The sequence below is a fragment of the Amborella trichopoda genome, chromosome 11 (genome assembly GCF_054954075.1).
Source record: "Amborella trichopoda isolate Santa Cruz 75 chromosome 11, AtrichopodaSantaCruz75HAP2 v2.0, whole genome shotgun sequence".
Classification (NCBI taxonomy): Eukaryota; Viridiplantae; Streptophyta; class Magnoliopsida; order Amborellales; family Amborellaceae; genus Amborella; species Amborella trichopoda.
In genome coordinates, this window is record NC_142346.1 from 10,038,230 (window position 1) to 10,059,313 (window position 21,084).

The 21,084-nt window shown below is 35.0% G+C and overlaps 1 protein-coding gene and 1 long non-coding RNA gene across 4 annotated transcripts; both read right to left on the minus strand.

Moving 5' to 3' along the window:
* Nucleotides 1-251: 251 nt before the first annotated feature.
* On the minus strand, nt 252-2,244 carry LOC148779734 (uncharacterized). The gene is made up of 2 exons (XR_016044290.1): nt 1,473-2,244; nt 252-1,347 (listed from the first exon to the last, which is right to left on the minus strand). It is a non-coding gene; the product is annotated as an uncharacterized LOC148779734 (long non-coding RNA).
* Nucleotides 2,245-11,019: 8,775 nt separating this feature from the next.
* On the minus strand, nt 11,020-18,413 carry LOC18444458 (cytokinin riboside 5'-monophosphate phosphoribohydrolase LOG7). Of its 3 annotated transcripts, none has more exons than XM_006854631.4 (7): nt 17,847-18,413; nt 16,881-16,978; nt 15,983-16,013; nt 15,234-15,333; nt 15,015-15,085; nt 12,782-12,925; nt 11,020-11,284 (listed from the first exon to the last, which is right to left on the minus strand). In XM_006854631.4, the coding sequence occupies exons 1-7, from the start codon at nt 17,961-17,963 to the stop codon at nt 11,189-11,191; spliced, it is 657 nt and encodes a 218-aa protein (XP_006854693.1). In that variant the 5' UTR covers nt 17,964-18,413; the 3' UTR covers nt 11,020-11,188. The 3 variants fall into 3 exon arrangements, with proteins under 3 accessions (XP_006854693.1, XP_088707854.1, XP_088707855.1); XM_088851728.1 differs by lacking the exon at nt 17,847-18,413 and adding an exon at nt 17,334-17,353; XM_088851729.1 differs by lacking the exons at nt 16,881-16,978; nt 17,847-18,413 and adding an exon at nt 16,110-16,151.
* Nucleotides 18,414-21,084: the final 2,671 nt, after the last annotated feature.

Below are 21,084 nucleotides of genomic sequence, written 5' to 3' on the forward strand. Positions count from 1 at the left end.
TTTACAATCTCTCTCTCTCTCTCTCTCTCTCTCTCTCATGCAAACACACAAAATAGAAATTGGCACTTTATTAGTTCCTTGAATTGTCATATGCTTGTGAACAATAGTTTAAGACAATGTTATGCCTTCTAATTTCTATAAGAAAAATAAGTAGGCAAAGAAGAGTAACTTGTCTATTATGTATAATCAAGAAGTCACATTACATTTGATGCACACCCATTAAATTGCATCCGCATTCCAACTCATACTTGTTCTCACATAATCACATCAAATTGCATCTATATGTTCAAAGTAGCAGCTCAACAAATTCCCACAATAAAGTAACATTTGTTGCCCCAAAATTTCAGCGATATTGAAGAATAGTGCTGCCCAAAATTGTTTGCTGCTCCAAAATTGTTTTCTGCTCCAAAATTATAGCTGTATTGTGCCGAGTGTTAAAGAAAGTATACATTCTATATATCCTTTACTCCATAAGGTATATATTATGATCAGTGTGTATGGGATGGGTAAGTGCAGTATACTGTACTTTATGGTAAATCTGGATATATTATAAGTGTTTGTGATTTATTTTATTTTTGTCATTTATATTTGTCTATATAAGAAAAACTTGTATATTCATATCAATCGATGGTCAGTGAGTCTCTTTAGAAAAAACCTACTACTCTTCATATAGTATCATATTCATCTTCGATGTTTCCATTATTGTACGATCGAGTCTATTAATCTGTTATTGCTCGATCCTGTCCCAATTTGATCTCTAATTCGACCCCTCATTTCAAATCCCTTAATTGCTGATGTTCACCAAACCTACGACCTTTCCTTCTCTGCACAGTTTTTCTCTTTCAAGTAGTTATTGACTCCGCAAGCTCCACCTGTTTTGATGTTGTCACGTGCAAAGCCTTCTTCATCTTCTCTAATTCATGCTTTATAAATTTGATACAATGCAAATAATCCAGCAACATATCATCTTTCTCTAGGGGGACCCTCAAAGGCTTAACAGATATTTATGAAACAACTACTTCCAAGTTCAACAGCCTTATAAAATGTAATTACATTCATTCAACCAACAAGATTTCTTTCTCTCCCGTCTATTCTTTGAGAGGTTGGCAATCAGGAAAGTCACCTAGTTTATAGAGATGGTGGATTTGCTCACCAATATTATCGTTCCTAGTGGGGCATAGTTTGGTTCTCTAGATAAAGATTAGGATTAAAGTCCTCTAAATAAGTTTGTTTATCGGTTAATTTGATGTGCGTTTTGGTTGATCTGATGCACTTCTGTTTCTGGCCTCATCCTTTTATCTTTCTGGGGTCTCGCCTCTGAATCTTCATCCCAGGGTCTAGATCTGTCTGAAATCCAGCTCGGTTAGCCGTAAAATGCGCCAAAAAGTTGGTCAAAAAACCTGCAAACAAAGAAAAGAAAAGAACAGAAAAATCTGAAACTCCCAAAAACTGCCATATCTGAGATTACCCACCTCTAAAATCGCCACCTACAAGCATCTAACATCTGCCATGTGTGCCATCAACTAACGAAATCTGTCTCAGCTTGATCTGAAACCCACCTCTAAAAAACCCACTTCTGAAAAAATCAGGTATCTCTGAAATTGGCTTTAAAATTTTTGAAGCCCTTTTTTATTTGGTTGATCTCATCACAATCGTTATGCACGTTCTGGCACATCTTTTTGTTGTTTCCCTCTTTGTCGAGCCTTTGCTTCTTATTCTCTCTCAGTGTCTTGATTTATTCAGCTTTTCACTTAATTGGCCTCTGCTCCTCTCTGTTTTTGCCTTCTCTCCATATGGATATCATTGTACTCTGTTGCCTAACCATATTTTCTCTCTCTTGTTTTGTTGTTTCCCTCTTTGTCGAGCCTTTGCTTCTTATTCTCTCAGTGTCTTGATTTATTCAGCTTTTCACTTAATTGGCCTCTGCTCCTCTCTGTTTTTGCCTTCTCTCCATATGGATATCATTGTATTCTGTTGCCTAACCATGTTTTCTCTCTCTTGTATGATTGATGTTATAGAGAACTGTCAAATTTTGACGTGTTTGAAAGAGGTTTTTGTAGAATCAAAAATAGGGTTTTTTTTTGCAAAGAGAGACTTCGTGAAAGATGTTGGCCACTTCCAAAAGGGCACTCATTCCTTGTTTTTTATTTGTACCTTTTTAAAATAGGTGCGTCTACTTCTCTAACCCATCAACCATTCTATTCATTTTCAGTCTCCAGGAAACTTTCTTGTAGGCCTTCTTTGGTGGAGTGACGGACTACCATTTTAGTTAGTGCAAACCATTTTTCTCTTTATGTGTTATTTAAAAAAATAGAAAAAAAGGTGGAAAAATTATGTAGCATTCTTGTGATTATCTTCACTGTCTCTTCTTGTCGGTAAGCTGTAAGATTGAATTTGTTACTTGATTCTCTCTATCTGCCTATTAGCAATTGAATCGGTCTTAGACTTGCACCAAGTTTGTTGGCTCTTCCAAGTATCATTTTATTTTATCGATTGTTTTTCTCTCTCAAGCAAAGATCTAAATTTTTCTTTTTTTCCTTCTTTTTTGGCTCGAGCCTATTCTAATCCGGCCATCTATTCATAAGGCATACTAATCTGCTGGTACTCCAGTTTGTTCTGTTCGAGCCATTTATTTTTGAAGATTGCTAATTTTCTGCTGCTCGAGCTTCTTATGTTCCTACCTTGTTTCTAGAGCTTGTCTTTTATTGTCCCAATCCAAATGCTCTGTCTCAAAGCATGATGAGTTTGAAGAGGAGTGTTAAAGAAATTATATATTATGTATATACTTAATTATAGATGGTGTATATTATAATCATTGTTTATGGGAAGGGTAGGTGCAGTATCTTGTATTTTATGATAAGTCTGGGTATATTATAGATGTCTGTTATTTATTTTTATTTTTTCATCTATATTTGTCTATATAAGACAAGCTTCTGTATTCATATTGATCAATGGACATTGAGTTTCTCCAGAGAAACTTGATACTCTTCACACCAAGAATAGTGTTGTCCAAAATTGTTTGCTGCCCTAAAATTTCAATCAAGAATAATGTTGCCTAAATTTGTTTGCTGCCCAAAATTGTAGCTATATTGTGCCAAGAATAGTGCTACCCAAAATTGTTTGCAGCTCCAAAATTGTAACTATATAGTGCAAAGAATAATACTAGCCAAAATTATTTGCTGATTTTAGCCAAGAAGAGTGGTGCTTAAAATTGTTCACTGCAAAAAATTGCAAGAGTTTCTATATGGGGTCTACTTTGTGTACCTCTAAAAAATGACTCAAGTTTGGTTGTGAAAAGAAATTATTTGCTCATGGTATTGTAGTATATGAAGCGTACCAAGAAAACAATATTAGAAATGCTCTTAAAAACCACATGAATACTTTGAAAATGGGTTGTCTTATATAAAAGCCACAAGAATATTTGAAAAAGAATATTAATTTGAAAATGCTTTTATCAATAGTCATTACAAAGCCCCCTTGATTGGGTTGAAGAATCCTAAAAATAAATGACTATAAGTATGAACTTGACAGTTAAAACAAATAAACACCAAACATTCCAAGACCCAAAGGAATGCAAGAGCAAAATCCCAAGTAGTGGATACTATTGAGTATTGCCTAATAATTCAATATCCAAACAAAGCATCATCAGTAACTTCATAACCTCCAAGGAATCTCAATGAAAATACAATCACAAATCATGAATTGGTTTACTCTCTCCAAAGTGAATAAGATGGTAATTTTAGCTTCTCTCTAAACTTTACCTTGTAGTTTAAAGCTTATTGCGTTGGGCCAATAAGTCCTATGCAAGTCCAATTACACAATTTACTATGTCAAAAAAAAAAAAAATCCACAAATGTTTTGGAGACTTGCAATACCACAATAACAAATGCAAAAATATGGTGGAAATTCATACAAAGAGTAGCATAGTATAATATACATAATCGAATAAACAAATCAAGTTGTCAGATGTTTTACCATTTATTTCCATAATTACAATATAACAAAGTAAAAATGACTACGACAAGAATTTCATGAACACCAAACATTAAGAAAGAAAAAAGATAAAATGAACACCAAATATGTGCAAAGCAAGCAATGTTGCTGAGCATGCTAATCACTTGACTCTTTTGAGAATTTTATTGAGCACTTTGTATGGATCATGAATATATGGACATTTTGCATACATGTTTACAATACATAACGAGGAAAACAATAAAACCTTCATAATAATAATCAACTCTTTCGACTAAAAAAAAAAAAAATCAGCCAAGAAACAAGTAAAGAGCTTGAATGAACGATATCAATTTAGCAATGCAAAAAATTAGGCGTTGATTTGTGGAGAAACAAAAATAGATAATGCAGATACAATAAAGATCTTTGGTGTTTGTTCATTAAAATTTATAGTGCCTACATAAATCAAAGACACTAAGACATGCCTTTGGGCCAAAACTGGTGGAATTCAAGCAAATATAACTCTAACTATACGGAACAAAAAGAAACCCAATTCTATAAAATTGCATAGGTAATGCTGAGAAAGACCTGTGCGCACTCCATTAGCAACGCTCTAGGCAATTAGTAGTACAAAAGCTCCTTGCAATGCAACGTCTTCAATTTTATGTGATTTAATCCCCTTTATCTTGCTTATGAAGAACACATTGAGAAAGCGAAAGATCAAGAGAGAAAGTAAGACAGAGAGAGGGAGAAGAGGAATGGAGATGAAACATGGAAAAAAAGGGAAGAAAGAGATTATAATTTTTTAAATGAAAAACCTTGATGATATTCATTCTACAAAGAATACAGGTGTACTTGGAAAATGTTAAAAAAAAACAAATTCAGACATACCTACAAGCCTTGAGAGAGAGAGGGAGGAAGGGGATGACACCGAGTTTTTTTCACGAACGAAGGTGAGAGAGAGAGACGGGAGGGAGAGTTGCTCGAGCAAATGATGTTAACATTCTTAAGGGAAAAGTTTATATAGAGCCGAGGCTCTAAACAATCAAATTCGAGCCTACCTCAAAAATTTCATTAGAAGAGATTGTTTTGATGCCCAAATATCCTCAAATTCATCATCTCGATATCAAAATGGATTGACATGAAAAAATAATGGATTTCAAGTTTTGAAAATAGTGTATTTTATAACGCACTTTTGGACCGTCAATTTTCAAGATTTTCAAGTTTTTATAGATCTCTCGATCTACACTATTTTTGTAGCTTTAAACTTCATAAATAAAGATGAAAATATATTTTAAAGCTATCAAAAAGATTTTCAGTTTTGAAACTATGTTTTTCGATACTATTTGAAAGTAGGATCTAATTTGATTGTTTAGAGCCTAGGCTTTATACAAACCGTAACTAATTTTTAAAGTTCCCCTGCTTTTTGTTATTGTGAAAATAATGGTCAATTGCCCTTTTATTTAAGGTTTGCATATGGGAAACATAAAGGCATTACGAGCAAAGGAAAGGTTCACAAGATATTCTAATTCTAACCTTTGTTATTTGAGTGGCTATTGATATCAAGTTTCTATTTCCGTATAATATAATGAAATTACTCTATCAACCCTTATTTGTGGCATTTGTACGACCCAAATTTTGCAGATGCATTCTCTTTATCACAATAATCAATATAAACAAAAAAGAGACAAAATTTCTTATTAAAAAATGTCTAAATGAGTCATCCTCTAACAACAAATTGAAACTTACTATTTAGTGAACAATGGGATCTTGGCCTTCAAGAAGCCAGAATCAATATTATGTCTTTTTTAGAATCATTTCTCTAATGATGATAAGACCATCTAGAGAATTTGGAGATAAAAACTCTTTCTAAGTCCTAGATATGATCATCTCATCAAATGGATGGTCTATATTCGTCCGGTTAAAAGTTTACTTTTGAAGGTGCATTTTTCAAATTTTGTTTTTGGAATCATTCACCAAGATGAAAAGAGTGTATTCTCGAACATATGCCCCTAATATAGTTTTTGAATATGCATTTCATTATATTATTATACAATTGTTATTTAGAATTATTCTTGCATATACGTAAGGGGAAGTGATTTCATATCATCATACCATTATAATGCTTGAAACTAAAAATCATATTTGTGCTATTTGTATGACATCAAATTTTACATATGTACTCTACAAATCCCAAAATTTAAATCCAACAAAATAAAATTCAATATGTACCTTGAATATGGTCAAAACAAGTCCTTCTAATAGTAAATCCAAATTATCTATTTGGTGAATTTTAAGAACTAAGCTTTAATGAACTCGAATTCAAATTTTACTTTATTAACATTGTTTATCTAATGATAGTAAAATCATCTACAAAATTTGGAAAAGAAAAAGAATGCCTTTAAACTCGAGATCTAAGCCTCACATCAAATAGACAGCTTCGGTTAGTTAGGTTAAAAGATCGGTTATAGGATATTTTTTAAATTTTATTTTTTTCTATTTTTATTAGAATGAAAAGAGTGTAAGTGTAAATATTAAGGTCAAACAAATAACCCTAATATGATTTTTGGAGATTGTTTCATTATATTATTGTGAAACTATTGTATGAAATCACTCCCCACGTGTGTGTATGTTTTTATAAGCGTGTGTGATGAGGTTAGTATAGGCTGTCAACCTTATGCTGTTGAGATTTATACATAATTTTTCTGCAACTTTTGGATCCAAATCAGTCAATTGAAAGGGCAAAAAGATGGGAGTCTCTACACTCTTCATGTCACAGCTCAAATGAATGATGTTATAGAGAAGATCGTTATTGTAACTAGTAAGCATGAGGATATACAAATTTGGCATAACCGTTTGGATCATCTCAGTAAGCATGGTATGAAGGTATTGCAAACTCAAAATCTCATTCCTATTTCTAAGCGTTCCTTTCTTGATTTTTGTGATCATTGTATCATCTCACCACAATTTCCATTCAAACACACTATGAAATAACTTTTTTTTTGGGTAATTCAGTGGGGATGATGAACCCCTACCCATTTTCTAAATCATTAGTGGTTTTTAAATGTGTTACGTAAGAATGAACGCCTAGACCTTAGCTGGGATGCACGTAGTGCTACCACCACGATTTCAACCCCATTCTCACTATGACATAACTTTGTTACAAGACAATTCCATACATAGCCGGAATTCAGTCATTATACACATGAATCAGTTACATCAAACACTTTAACAAGATGCATAGTTCGCCATTCTAGTCAAAGCTATCTCACATTTACAACTCAAATCCAATAAAAATAAATTATCATGTACCTTGGGAAGTCTATTTTATGCACATTTGGTTCGTGTGACATTGTTTTCTATAAAATATTTTCACATGAAAAAATTCTCTCATGTAGTTAAGTTTGGAAATATTTTCATACCAATAGATCTCAGTGCATCTTTTCACACTAATTGGCAACTAATTGATGTAAAATTATTCTCACACTTAACCACATGAGATAATATTTTTCATTTGAAAATATTTTTCGAAAAACAATTTCAATCGAACCAAACATGAAGGATGTCCGGGATCACCTCCTCAGGACTTCATAGACCCATACTGGATCTCCTCGACAAGAACGATTCAAGGGTCAAATGCAACTTTATTATATAGAAAGCAAACGTACTTTCTTACAACAAATTTAAAATCTCTTGGGGGGCTGAGGCAAACTTTGATCATAGGTTTCAAGATGTACTCAAATGGGGCACACAAAATTCGAGCTAAGTGTAGAGACAAATATGCTGTATCGGCGGCAACAATTGGATATTAGGAGGGCTTGTAAAATGAATATTTAAACACACGAAATGAGTTTATATCTTGCTGTAAATTGCCTACAATGAGGGTGTTACAGCAGCATTAAGGGGCGGTGTGATGCTCCATGAAAGCTTGTTTTGATTCATGAGGTGTATGGTGAAGTATGGGAAAATATGAGGCTATGGACTGCGCAAGTGTTTATCCTCCAAGGTATTCTTCAAAAAGTGTTTATCCTCCAAGGTAATTTCTCCAGTAGGGCGTGGGAAATTTTTAGAAGTATTGGATCGCTCACAATTTGGGGAGCATATATCATTGCAACCAAATGTATATAATGAGGGAGAGAGCACCTTTATTTATAGAGAAAACTTAGGGTTAGATCAAGTGTATAGAAAATTCGTTTCGGGAGGTACAATGAGAGCCCTTGATCATAGAGATTAGGGGGTCAAAATGGCCACAATCATAACCGTACATCTTTATCTAGCTATCATCAAGGATTGGATTTAAATCGCCTATATGCTAGCAATCATAGCCCTTAATTTCCCTTGAAGACACCTAGTCACACATTAGTCTAGGTTAATTATTATTAATCATATGACCAAAGGTACCCGTAAAAATATGGATCAAAGTATGAAAGAAGAGGAAGAAATACATGCGGTGTGCCCCCTCCTTTGATCCAATTCACACTTGATCTTTATGTGGTAATAGTAAAAATATCTCATCTCTTCTTCCCTATCTAAGTTTATTCCCTTATGTTAAATGTGACCAATGAGAACTCCCCTTATGTTAAATGTGACCAATGAAAAATAAGTTTTAAGTTCAAAAAATAAAAGTATCCTAGGTCATCTGATTATTCTCATGCAATGTCGGATCTATATAGGAACACACATTTATTCATGTGATATGGTTCCCCACACCCCACCCCCTGCCCTTGTCCCTCCTACCTTTTTTCATGAAAAGTAGTTTTCACTTGTATTAAATGGATCGCCATTCAAACAAGCCCTTGAGTGTAGGCCATCTAAGGGCTGACATCAGCACCTTGTAGGGCCTTGTGGGCTCCTGGCCAGCTACCCATGTCACCCATTGGCCATTTGGCAACATTCCTGCATGGGTCCTTATTCAGAATTATGTCCAAACAATTTTTCTAAGCAATTTTTGGCTTAGAAAAATTCTAAAAACATTTACAAAAATATCCAAAAACTATTCTTAGGTTTATTAACATTTGCAAAAGGTTTGGAAGCCCAAAAAATCTTAGAAGGAAAATTCGGGGCCAACAATCTTGGATATGGGCACTCGACTTGGCTCATCCCCAAACCGTCATTCACTTTTTCAAAATCTACCCAACAAACCTATGACTCACAGTTTTATGAAGGGGCGTACATTCGGTCCATCAAAGCCAACCGATTGGCAATGGGAATTTAGGATTTATAGATGGATTTTAAGTACACCCCAAGGACAAGTCGGGCACCAGAGGTGTGTAGGGTCTCCTCTCTTATATACATGTACACGGCCTTCCCTAGATCCTCTTCTAGAAAGGATATTTCCCAAAATGCAATTGTCATATACACAAAACGTGAAGAGGTAAAGTTCAAGGATTTAGCTACTATCCTCATTGGCTATCCTCCTAACATAGAGGTTCTACTCTACCCCAATAACCTTAAGGTACCCCGAAACCTCCGCGTCATAGGCCCATCCCTATGGGCATAGAATTTATTGTGACTCTGAGCTTTTTCACTCCCAGGGCCAAGACTGCCTATGCCTGGTGAGTCACCCAAAAGAGGTTCTCTTTTCGGGTCGCTTGCTCCGGCTAGAGCTAAAATATGCTATAATATATGCAGTACAAGGGCAGTCGAGGCCTTAAAACCCCATATGCAACCAACTGGAGTCCAACAATTTATCCACTTCTCCTGGTGCCCATGAGATGATTGAAAAAGACATGATGATTAGAAATAAAAAATTAACACCGTGATAGCCATATGGAAAAAGCCAATAACCCCAGGGCTTCTTCGGTACCAAATGACACTAGTTAAACAGCGGGTGCAAAGATAGGGGCCCGAATCAGGTAACATTTACCGTATGTATATGGAGGACATGGACACCAAATTATGACATGAGTGCATTGAGTGTACTTGTTTGTCATTTTTGTTTTTTTAGGCATGTTTTGAGGTTAAAATAGGTAAACCAAAAGTTATTGGTGAAACTACGATGATTTTCAAGGGTTTTAAAGCACTAGACACATTTAAATTACTTCATTATCAAATCCATAAATTTGAAGTCCCAAAAATAGTGTTCAGTAGCCTTTGAAGAATTGAATTCAGGAATCTATAGTAAAATACAAAATAGACCATTTTTAAAGCTTATTTAGTGTTTTAGTGGAATTCATGTAGTGGTCAAACAATCCATTTACGAAAATTTTGATCTAAGTTGACACGAATTTTAAAAATATGGATGATCTAGTGTTTGGGGACTCACCTGTTGCAATGCAACTTGAGATCCTAAATTGAAATTCAAAGACAAAGCCACAAGCAAGCCCACAGGTTTATCCCTCGCAAGTTGAGCACTCCCATCCATTTTCCTAAAAAGAGAAAGACAAAGCTAAACCCACACCAACTAAAAAAGAGATATCAGCTAAAGATTAGGGATTAGGGGTGGCAATGTGTCGGGCCGCCCCAAAAGACTAGGGCCTAGGTCACAAAATGTGGGTCAAGGTCTAGGCTAATACAGGGCAACCACAGCTGAGCACAGGGCCGAGCCAGGTCTGAGGTAAGGTCCACACTGTTCATCCTGGCCTGTCCCTCTTTTTTTTTTTTTCGATTTCAGTTGGCCCAACGTGGCCTAGATCAACCCCAAGGGAACTAGGACAGGCTGGCCCAGGCCCGGTCTGGCCCAGTCCCGTTGCCAACCCTTCAAAAGACAATTTCAACTCCGTGTAGAAAAGCCGGAGCCTAGGTACAGTTTCGTATTATTGAATGGTAGGTATAACTGTACTTGTAAAATAACAAACAGGGGAACAATTAATAAAAAGGAAGGGGCCAACTCTTGTTAAGAAAACGGCGGATTCTCATCACCATCATATTCACTTCCCCATATTTATGAATGTTGTCTCCCACAAAAAGTCTTCCACCCCTTTTGGATTCTACTTCACAACATACAACATGGAAACGAAAATAACGAAACTGGTTTTAAAAAACAGATCGGCCAGCTGCTCCGTCGGTGGGCGTTTCGGGTCCAAAGGTCCCCCAAAACAAGAGAAAAAAAACAAAAAATTGAGCCACTTTTTTCGTTCTTTGAATCAAAAAGTAGTATTTACTCTTACCAGAAAAAGGCCCCAAAATGAGGAATTTCACAGTACTTGAAATGAGAATATAGGTAATGGGTGGAATGAGCAGAATATAAAGCAAATGTTAGAAGGGCCAAAAAGTATGTATTTGTGGGTATATAAGATCAGGTGGCTGCCACATTAGAGTCGGGTTCATATGCGAGCTCCTCTATTTCCCATATCAACTGGGATGCACGATCATCTCGCTTAGGCACATATTCCTGTAAAATTTTTCAAGAGTTACAACTAAAGAATGATACATATAACAGAAAAAATATATAAGATAAATTTATTTATTTTTGATACAAGGAGGTCCCAATCATCATTGACCATTAGATTTGAAATCGGATGGTTGATGATATATCATTGTTTAAGCACAAAGTTCAATATAAAATTTCTCGAATGTTATGACATGCCTTCTTCTATTGAATTTTGCGTCCAATAGCCAAAAGTGATTGAACCTCTTCGTATCAAAAGTAAATGGTCTCATACATACAATCTCAATAATAAAACCTATCCTTTATATAGACAATGAATCCATTCGAGAAAATTAGATGTAGTACCGATAAGCAATAGGATGAGAGTAGACGTAAATGGGCTGACCATGTGTGGTACAGACCTAGTACAACACCTGTTAGGAGGTGCGAGTTAATTCAAGTAGAAGACTCGAAAAGGGCAAAGGATAGGCCTAAAAGTATGTGGTTGGAAGTAGACCAAAAAGATATGGGGACTTATGGCCCGATTGAAGGTATAACTTTTAACGGAGCATAATGGCGGACCAAAATTCATGTAGCTGACCCCAATTAATTGAAAAAAAACTATGATGATGATGATGTGTGAAAGGGACAAGTATTTCTTTTTTGCAGAAATACAACTGAAAGGAAAAATCTATCCAAGAAATGGAAGCCAACTAACAAGATAGGTGAATGGTCATTAAGGGGCCACGCTCCTAAAAAAATCAAGGATGGCTTACACACCATATAAACATATATATCTCTAATAGACTGAAGGGATAAGAATAATTCATTGTCTAATCATGGTTTCTCTTAATAGAGAAAAGGGACAAAAGAGTAACACATTGTTTAGTCACGGCACGTTGCTACAACAAACATCACAAATTTGAGTGGCTTCAAATAGGAGACAGTGTGTTAGGCCTAAATTGTTCAAGGGATTTGTATACTACAATATCATTTATAGTTAGTACAGGGTCACAATTACCTTACGTTGGCAAATGTGAAATTGGCCGTTACGACACTAGGGATGTATAAGGAGGTCGGAAAAAAAAGGTACTTTCAAAGAATCAGTAGGACACCTTCAGCCGCTCAGTTCAATATCCAATAGTTAGGTGATTGTAACCTTCTTGCATCATTAATAAAAAGTCTTATTGTACCTTCACACTATTTAAACAAGCAATAATTATGGACCCAAATTGAGCTAGTTATATCGATAGGGCTCACATTAATAACATAAGAACTTTCCAATACACAAAAACATAAGGCCTCCATAGAATCATATTATTTGTGGGTCCAATATTTTGGCTTGGCAATAAAAGTTCAATGATTTATTGGCCCCATCAAGCCAATATGGTATGCCAATAAAGGTAACGAGTTTAATTATTGGATTAATTGGTAAGTTTATTTTCTTTTACACCCCTTGGGCACATGTTCATTGATATTATACATAGATATGCATGAGAGAGAGAGAGAAAAAGTATTTACCTCGAGCTTTCGGAATAAGTCATTAGCAGTGGGGGCGGATACAATTATGTCACGAGCATCTGGTGAAATGAAGCCCTCATCCACAGCTTGATCAACGAAAGATAACAAGGAATTGTAGTAGCCATCCACGTTCAGAAGTCCCACCTGTTCATTTTTTAGAAGCACTTCATATAGTCACAAATCAATCATTCTCAAAAAAAAATAAAAATAAAAAATTATGTATAAAGAGTTAAAAAAAAAAAAAAAACAACAGGACATATATCCCTCGCTTAAATTTATTCCAATTAACCTCTTGGTCCCATAAAAAGCCTATGGGACCCAAATTAAACAAAAGAAAGACGTTTCAACGCCTTTTTACTTTTTGAGCAAGCTTTTTATGTTTTCCCTGCAACATAAAACTTATATACTTCCTCTTATCCAACCGTCCATTCTGAATAGAGGGCTAAAATTATCCCAATCACAATATCATGTCTCTACACTATTTTTTTTTTAATTTTTTTTTTTTTAACTATTTTGGTACCAAATTTTGGACATCCAATCCTCTATTAAACTCGCACTAACGAAAAATACAAAAAAAATATTTTCAATAAATAAAGTGATTAAAATACCTCTGAAAATTTTTAAAGGGTATTTTGGTCATTATATTTTATCGAAAAATTATTTTTAATATTTTTTATTGCTGCGCCCCAATATGGCACGTACCAAATTTTATATTCATACAATTTGTACAAAAAAATAAAAAATAAAATACTTTGAGATGTCAGATCTAATATCAAACGGGGATGGGCTCTCTTGATCAAAATTGGAGAGCCGGAAGGTAGGGGAAACATAGATATTCTATGTTGTTCCCTTTACTTTTTCTATTATCCAAATTGCATAATTTTCTTTTTCTTTTTTCAGTATCCTCATCACAAAAATCAAGTTTGTTATGCCCCTTTTAATTTATGAGGATCACCTTATGAGAGGGATAGAAAAGTATTCAATGAAGATGTCCGTGGGCGAGGACGAAAGAGAGAGAATGAGAGCTTTTCTAGAATTTAGATCTCAGGGGGATTAAGAAAAAATGGTAAATTTTGTAATTTGAGCAATGAAAATGGTAAAGATGGGGTTAAACTTCCTTGTCAATTCAACTTGGGGATTCCAAAAGATATTTATAAAACCAAAGGGTTATTTGGTATTATAATTTTAAAGTGGAGGTCTGTCTTTTTCCAAAAAATTAAATGATATCAAGGATTAACGAAGTCTTCCCCCTTTTTTTTCCGAATGAAAACCACACTTGTTCGCATTTTTAGAATGAAATTGATTAGACTAACTAACATATCATTAATATAACAGTTAGAGAATACATATAGTAAAATAAATAAATATACTACAATCATGGCGACATCCTCACTTTAAAATCACCATAATTCTAGATCAGATGGATACATCACAAAAGATACCGTCTGTCTATTTTTCAATAAATTAACAACACTACAATTAAGCTAAAAATAATAAACAAAAAATCTGAATTAATATACAGTTGCATTAACATGACGAGTATTTAACTGTTTCTAGTTGTAAAAACCACACTAGACATTTATTTCTATGTTAATGAGTATTTTAAATATCCCATATTATCAAATAAAGATACGAAATATACTATGCTCCCACTGGAGTATGTTGTGCATCTCCTCCTTCGCTCAAAAATAATTTTTTTAGTATAAAATTTTAGAAAATACATAACAATTATTAGATTATTTTTAAAAGAAAAAAAAAAATGATGGTTAAATTTTTGAAACTTGGATCTAACCCTTAAAAAATTGGACAGCCTCTATTCAATCTCGGCGCATAAGTGTTTTTCTTACCACATAGATAGTTTATTTCAGAAGTTTTATATGCAAAGATTATTATATGAGCTGTAATTGTGACATGCCTAAAATTTGAAATCTAAAAAGTATAGTAGCATGTATTTTGCCCATCCTCCCACCAGTGTACGATATATTTTTGGCATCTATTGAACCATGGAGACATCCTGACATAAATATATCAGGATATTTACAGATTAGTTGGAGCATCCCAAGAGATATCATCTTATTATTTTTTTTAATACCAAATAAAAATTATAAAATAATAAATTTATAATAAAAAATAATTATCATATGTAACATTACAAGAGTCCGACTTCAAATAATTAGAATAAAACTCAAATGATACGAGTAATAAGACATTAAGATTAGAAGTCAAGGTTTACTGGTTTTGTGTGGATGCCAAGCTGGGCCCAAGTAATGACTTCCAAGAGCTCTTCAAGGGTACCATATCCACCTGGTTTCAGAGAATCGCAAAAGATTACATCCATTATTCAGCCATAAGGAGTTCAGGGAAAGTTTAGAGGGAGAAAGAACAGAGAAGGGAAATAACTGAAATGGAATGCAAGTTCGAATGTCGTGGGTTTTAGAGAGAGAGAGGATACCCGGCAAAGCAATAAAAGCGTCTGCCCGGCGCGCCATCTCTGCCTTCCTTTGGTGCATGTCAGATACCGCCCTCACTTCTCCTACCGGTTTCCCTGTTATCTGTTCACCACAACTCAATCTTTACTCTCTCTCTCTCTACCACCATGCCTCCATATGCAAAATCTATAGCTCTCCCTCTCTCTGCCACCATATCTAAAAAGGGCCGTAACCTGGTATGTCTTGCCTAAGCAGGGTCCCGAGAGAGATGGGCTGGAAACAGTCCTAACTTTAGACTTATGCAAAAAGTGTTTGCTCTCAGTACTCGAACCCACGCCCCCTTACACTGGTTACGAGCCTTTTACGGTCACTTGACCTTGGACTTATGTACAAAGTGCCCGCTCTCAGGACTCGAACCCACGCCCTTGGACCTTGCGCTGGTTACGAGCCTTTTACAGTCGCACCAAGTAACGGCCCCTCTCTACCACCGATCTCCGTATCCAAAATCTCTCTCTCTACCACCATATCTACATATGCAAAAATCTCTCTCTACAACCATATCTCCATATGCAATCTCTCTCTCTCTCTTTCTCTCTCTAGGACTACTGCATTTGACAAGCTGTCCTGTCCAAAGAGGTGTAATATGACTTTATTGCACAGAGTCACAACTTTCGTCCTCTTGTAAACAGAAAAAGATTAGGATTTGGAAGATTACAAAAAGAAAGAACAGGACTAAAATATAACATGTGAGAAGAGGAGTGAAAATATTTACCTCTCTGGGCATCAGAGTCTTAGGTATAACCCTGCAATCACATGGATAAGAGAGAGGAAATATCAAGAAGAGTTAAAATTTGGGATTTTTTCATGTCAAAGACAATAAGAAAGTGGGGGCACTTTACCAGGTAGAAGACCAAAAAGTACTGAGAACTCATCAAGATCTATGATTATGCTCAGAAAATTCATAACATTCTCAAGTACACACACACAATATCCAAGACTCTGGGTAGAGAGAGAAACAAAAGAATAATGACAAGAACTCAATTTTATCACAAATTACATTCATGGGAAGAGAGAGAAAACAAAGGCAAGAAAAGACACACATGATAGTATCAAAAGTTACCCACCCTTTTAACCAAAAGCTGCCCATTTTTATGAGAACAGATACCAAGAAGAAGGGTCCATGGTATCATCAAAAGTTGGCAGTTTTTTCCCTCTTTCCAAGCATTATCAGATCCCAATAACATATCAAGGATCAAACCGACAATGCATGAAGCTCCCCAATTTCTAATTTGCACGCTCTTCTTATCGAATGTTTCAAACCAACAAGTTTCTCTCTCTAAAATGATATGATTGCAAGCTAGTTTTCTCTCTCTAAACAACTTCTCCATCTACTAAACATTACCTTCTCTCTCTCTAACTCTCTCTCTCTAACCAGCTTAATCACCTACTGCATGAAGAGTTAATAACAAATGAGAACCTCTCTCTCTCTCTCTCTGCACATTTAAAAAATACTATTTTCTCTCTCTAGACCACATTACTTCACCTACTACGTGGAGTGGAGTGATGAAAACAGTTCGCAACTTTCTCTCTCCAGACCACATTTCTCTCTCTAAACAAATAGTTTGCAACTTTCTAGAGGGGAACATTCACAAGCTTGCTTGATTGCGTACCCTAAAACATGGCGCCCACCATCATGTACAGCTTGAGAAACCAGACCCATGAGACCCACGCTTCCTCCTCCATAAACCAAGTCAATATCTCTCTCCACCTGCATCAAACAATGGCACACCAAAAACCTCAAACCCCAACATCATAATGTACCCTCATAAACAGTATTACAGAGAAGAAGAGAGAGAAAGAGGGGGAAGGTTTTAGAGAGAGAATGGATGTTTGGAAACATAAAACAAAGAGGGTTATGGAATTCATAAGGTGATGTAATATTTTGGGGTATTGAAAAGGAGCAAGGTGATGACTAATAATAATTCGGGGTAGCACGTTTGTTTCCTAGGGAAAAGCATGTGGGTCTTCACAACGGGGTGAACATTCTTTAGAGAGAGAAAGTAAAAAAAAAAAAAAGGAAAAAGAGTCATGCAAGATGGGCTTCATAGAGCCAGGCAAGTTACAGCTAGCCATTCCTCATGCCAAACCTCAATTCCCCATTCACCAATAATAAACCCACGTTGAAAGCCTGTAGTGCTTCTGCTAAGAAGAAAAACCCAGAGAGAGAAGGTAGAGAGAGAAATACGAGAGAGAAGATAGAGACAGAAGGAGAGAGATAGAGAGGAAACCAGAGTGCACCACCCTAAAACCCTAAACCCTGGAGAAAATGACCACCAGATTGCGCCGAAGAAACCCCGGAACTTTATCTTAAGGAGAAAACCAGGAGTAAAGAGAAAAAACTCACACCATCCTCTCTCTCTCTCTCTCTCTCTCTCTCTCTCTCTCTCTTTGTTAAATAAAAAGAAAACAAAATGAAATGCAAGTCTCTCTCTGTCTCTCTCATACAAACACAAAAAATGGAAATCCAAGTTTCTCCACCCCGTCGTTCTCTCAAGAAGAAATAGTAAGAAAGCTGTAAAGTTTCCGAAATAGGGGGAAAAAGATTGAGAAAATGGTATAAGATTGAAGGAATGTACCAGTTCCTTCCCAAGTTGAACAGCGGCCTCTTGATAACTGGATTTCTTCCCTGGACTGCTTCCACAGAACACGCAAACCCTTCTAAATCGAGACTTATTTTTCTGCTCCATGGCCATCAATTGATTCCTACTTTTCTCTCTTTCGCTCTCCTTTCTCCCTCTCTCTTTCTCTCTCTACCTTCTCCTTCTCTTCAAGCAACCTGGCAATGAGTTTCACAGTAAATGCCTCGATGGTGAAGGAACAGGGACTTGCGAGATGTGATATGTGTCGCTCTTTAATTTTGTGCGTTTGTTTTTGTAGTCTATTCTAGAGAGAGAAAGAGTTAGAGAGAGACAGAGATTTATAAACAAGTCATTTCGAGAAGTGATGGAGCGAAGAATAGAAGCTTTGGCATGGAGATGTTACTTTTTATGTTTATTTGATGTTACTGAGAGAAAGATGGGAGTTTTAGGTAAGTTTCCATTCTAGAGAGAGAAAGAAAGTATTTATGTTTCCATTCTAGAGAGAGAAAGAGAGTATTTAAGTTCATGCTAGAGAGAGTATTTTAAAGATCAAAACTCTCCTCATGCCCTTAACAAACCCAATGGTGTTTCTATGCAAGCATCTGGTGGCCATGGACATTTGAAATCATCCACTAGCGCCACATGCTATGGAAAAAACCCACCAACATTTTTGCTATGGCCACCCATGTTTTGGGTGACAGTACCAGATTTTGTTGGTGGAATTAATAAAAAATAAAAAAACTAGAATACGACCATTTATCTTTAGTATAACGTGATCATAATTGATCTTGACCATTAGATATAAAATTAGATGGCTACATTTATTCCATTGACCATACCCAAACTTTTAAAAAAAATAATATCAAACTTTGTGACACATCCAAACTATCAAATTTCATATCAGATGGTTGTAAGTAATTGTGACCTCCTTGTTGTGAAGAATCCCAGGTTTTTCTGAAAAAACTCAATGTCCATTAATTATATGAATGTACATATTTGTTTTTATAGACAAATTACAAATGAAAATAATATAAACTAAATCATAGATACCTAAACCATACCTAAACTTTTTATAAAGTATAGATACTCTATTAGCCATTCCCATAAATACTGATTGCAATATATACTTTTTATATTAACCCGATACATAATATACACTTCCTTTCACACTCCCCCTCAAACTCAAGATGCGAGAGAGAGCGACTGGATTTTGAACAGTAATTGGGAAAACAAGTAGTTGGATCTTCAGGTACATGCTTAGATTACTTGATCAATAAGCACCAAAAGTAGCGGTGAATCAACAAGCTTCGAGAGTAGTTGGCTTCAGAAACTCTTGAAAAAGATCAAACAGATCAGATAATTGAAACACGACTTGGCATAGAAACAGATCAGATAGTCGAAACACGACTCGGCAGAGAGACAAATTAGAGAGTCAAAATACTACTTGACAGAGAGGACAGATCAGAAAGTCGAAACACGACTCAGCAAAAAGGACAGATTAGAGAGTCGAAACACGACTCAGTAGAGAATCAAACACGATTTGATAGAAGTTGCACCAACTGGGTGAGTAACAGACTCGTCTTGAAAATTGGCGGCAATACTTCAGGGACGAGTAATAGACACAACTAAGATGAATCTGGTTTTGATACCATATGAAGAGTCTTAGGTTTCTTTGAAGAGACTCTGTATCTATTAATCATATGAATGTACAGATTTGTTTTTTTATAAACAAATTACAAATGACAATAATAGAAACTAAATCATAGATACCTAAACCAATCATACGAATATACAGATTTGTCTTTTTATAGACAAATTACAAATGACAATAATAGAAACTAAATCATATATATCTAAACCATATCTGAACTTTTAATAAAGTACAGATACTCCATCAACCCTTCTCATAAATACTGATTGCAATATATACTTTTTATAGTAACCCGATACACAATATACATTTTCTTTTCACACTTGTATCAAAGGTAACTGGTCTTATTGTATACAATCCTATAAAAAATTGGAGACTTATTAATATTAATACAATACTATCATGTTTTATTTAGAAAACAGATGCGGTTAGCATGCGGCTAAACCCTCACATGCACAAATGCGAGCTTGGCAATAAATATATTTTTTAAATATAATTTGATTCTAGTTTAAAGAATATATAATCATTAACATATAGATCATAAATATGAAAAATAAACAAATTTTATAAATTAAAATAATAACTATATTAAAAAAACATTTGGACCGGTTGTTACAATTGTTTTTAACTAAACAACCTATTTGCATCCATCTTTAAGATAGATGCTTTATACCTCTAGACCGCATATTGTATAAATGCGGTCCAGCCGCATGAAACAATTGTTCTTTAGAAAAACGCCGTCAAGCAAAATCAGAGTGGCTCACATCGATCAAGTTATGGGGGTTTCATGCAATTAACAGTCCAGATTTTGCAGCTTTTGGGATGGACGGTCCATATCTGGTTTAGCTGGATTTTGAGGTCGTCTTATATCATGTAAGGTTGATACCTTATATAAATTTTGTATTGTGTGGTTTTTATAAGGTCTCAACCTAAAACGATCCAAGCAAGGTGCGTCTCCAAAGTCCGTCAAAAGATGCAATATTAGTGGCAAAATTTTCAATGATGAACTAAAAATCTACTTTATATCTAATTGTAAAATTTAAAAGTAACAAATGGTATAAATTGAGTAAATCTACAAATACATAAAAATATTAAAAATGGACGGTCTAGATAAAGTATTACAAGATATATTATTTTTGAGACTTTAAATCTTCTTTTTTCATATAAATACATCTCAAGGTGGAGATAATCAAATAGAGGGCTTTTCAGCAATTGAATAACATTTTCGATGATGGATTCCTGAAGTTTGCCTTTTTTCTACCCTATAAACTTGCAAGCTTATAGTAAAAATTTTTAAATTTTTATTTATGCAATTTTTAAATAAAATGGTAATCGTTGTAAATCTCTGTTGATATTTTAGAAGCCACGCTGCTCAAGTGGAGACAGATTTGGACACGGATGTCAAAAGTTAGAGAGATTAAAAAACATTACACGAAATTTAATATTAATTGCTGAAATAAAATTATATTCAATTTATTTTAAAATAAGAAGATCCCATACAAGTTTGTTGGGATCGGATATTCTTTTCTTGTCCTATTTTTTTTAATTCAAACTCGGGCGTAGTTCATATGAATCAAAATTTAA

Excerpts from the sequence above, each read along its gene's own strand:
- LOC18444458 (XM_006854631.4), bottom strand. The coding sequence starts at position 17,963 with ATGGCCATGGAGCAGAAAAATAAGTCTCGATTTAGAAGGGTTTGCGTG. Across the intron at positions 16,979-17,846 it reads TTCAACTTGGGAAGGAACTG|GTGGAGAGAGATATTGACTT; the intron begins GTACATTCCTTC and ends TGTTTGATGCAG. Across the intron at positions 12,926-15,014 it reads TTGGCATCCACACAAAACCA|GTGGGACTTCTGAACGTGGA; the intron begins GTAAACCTTGAC and ends AAAAATGAACAG.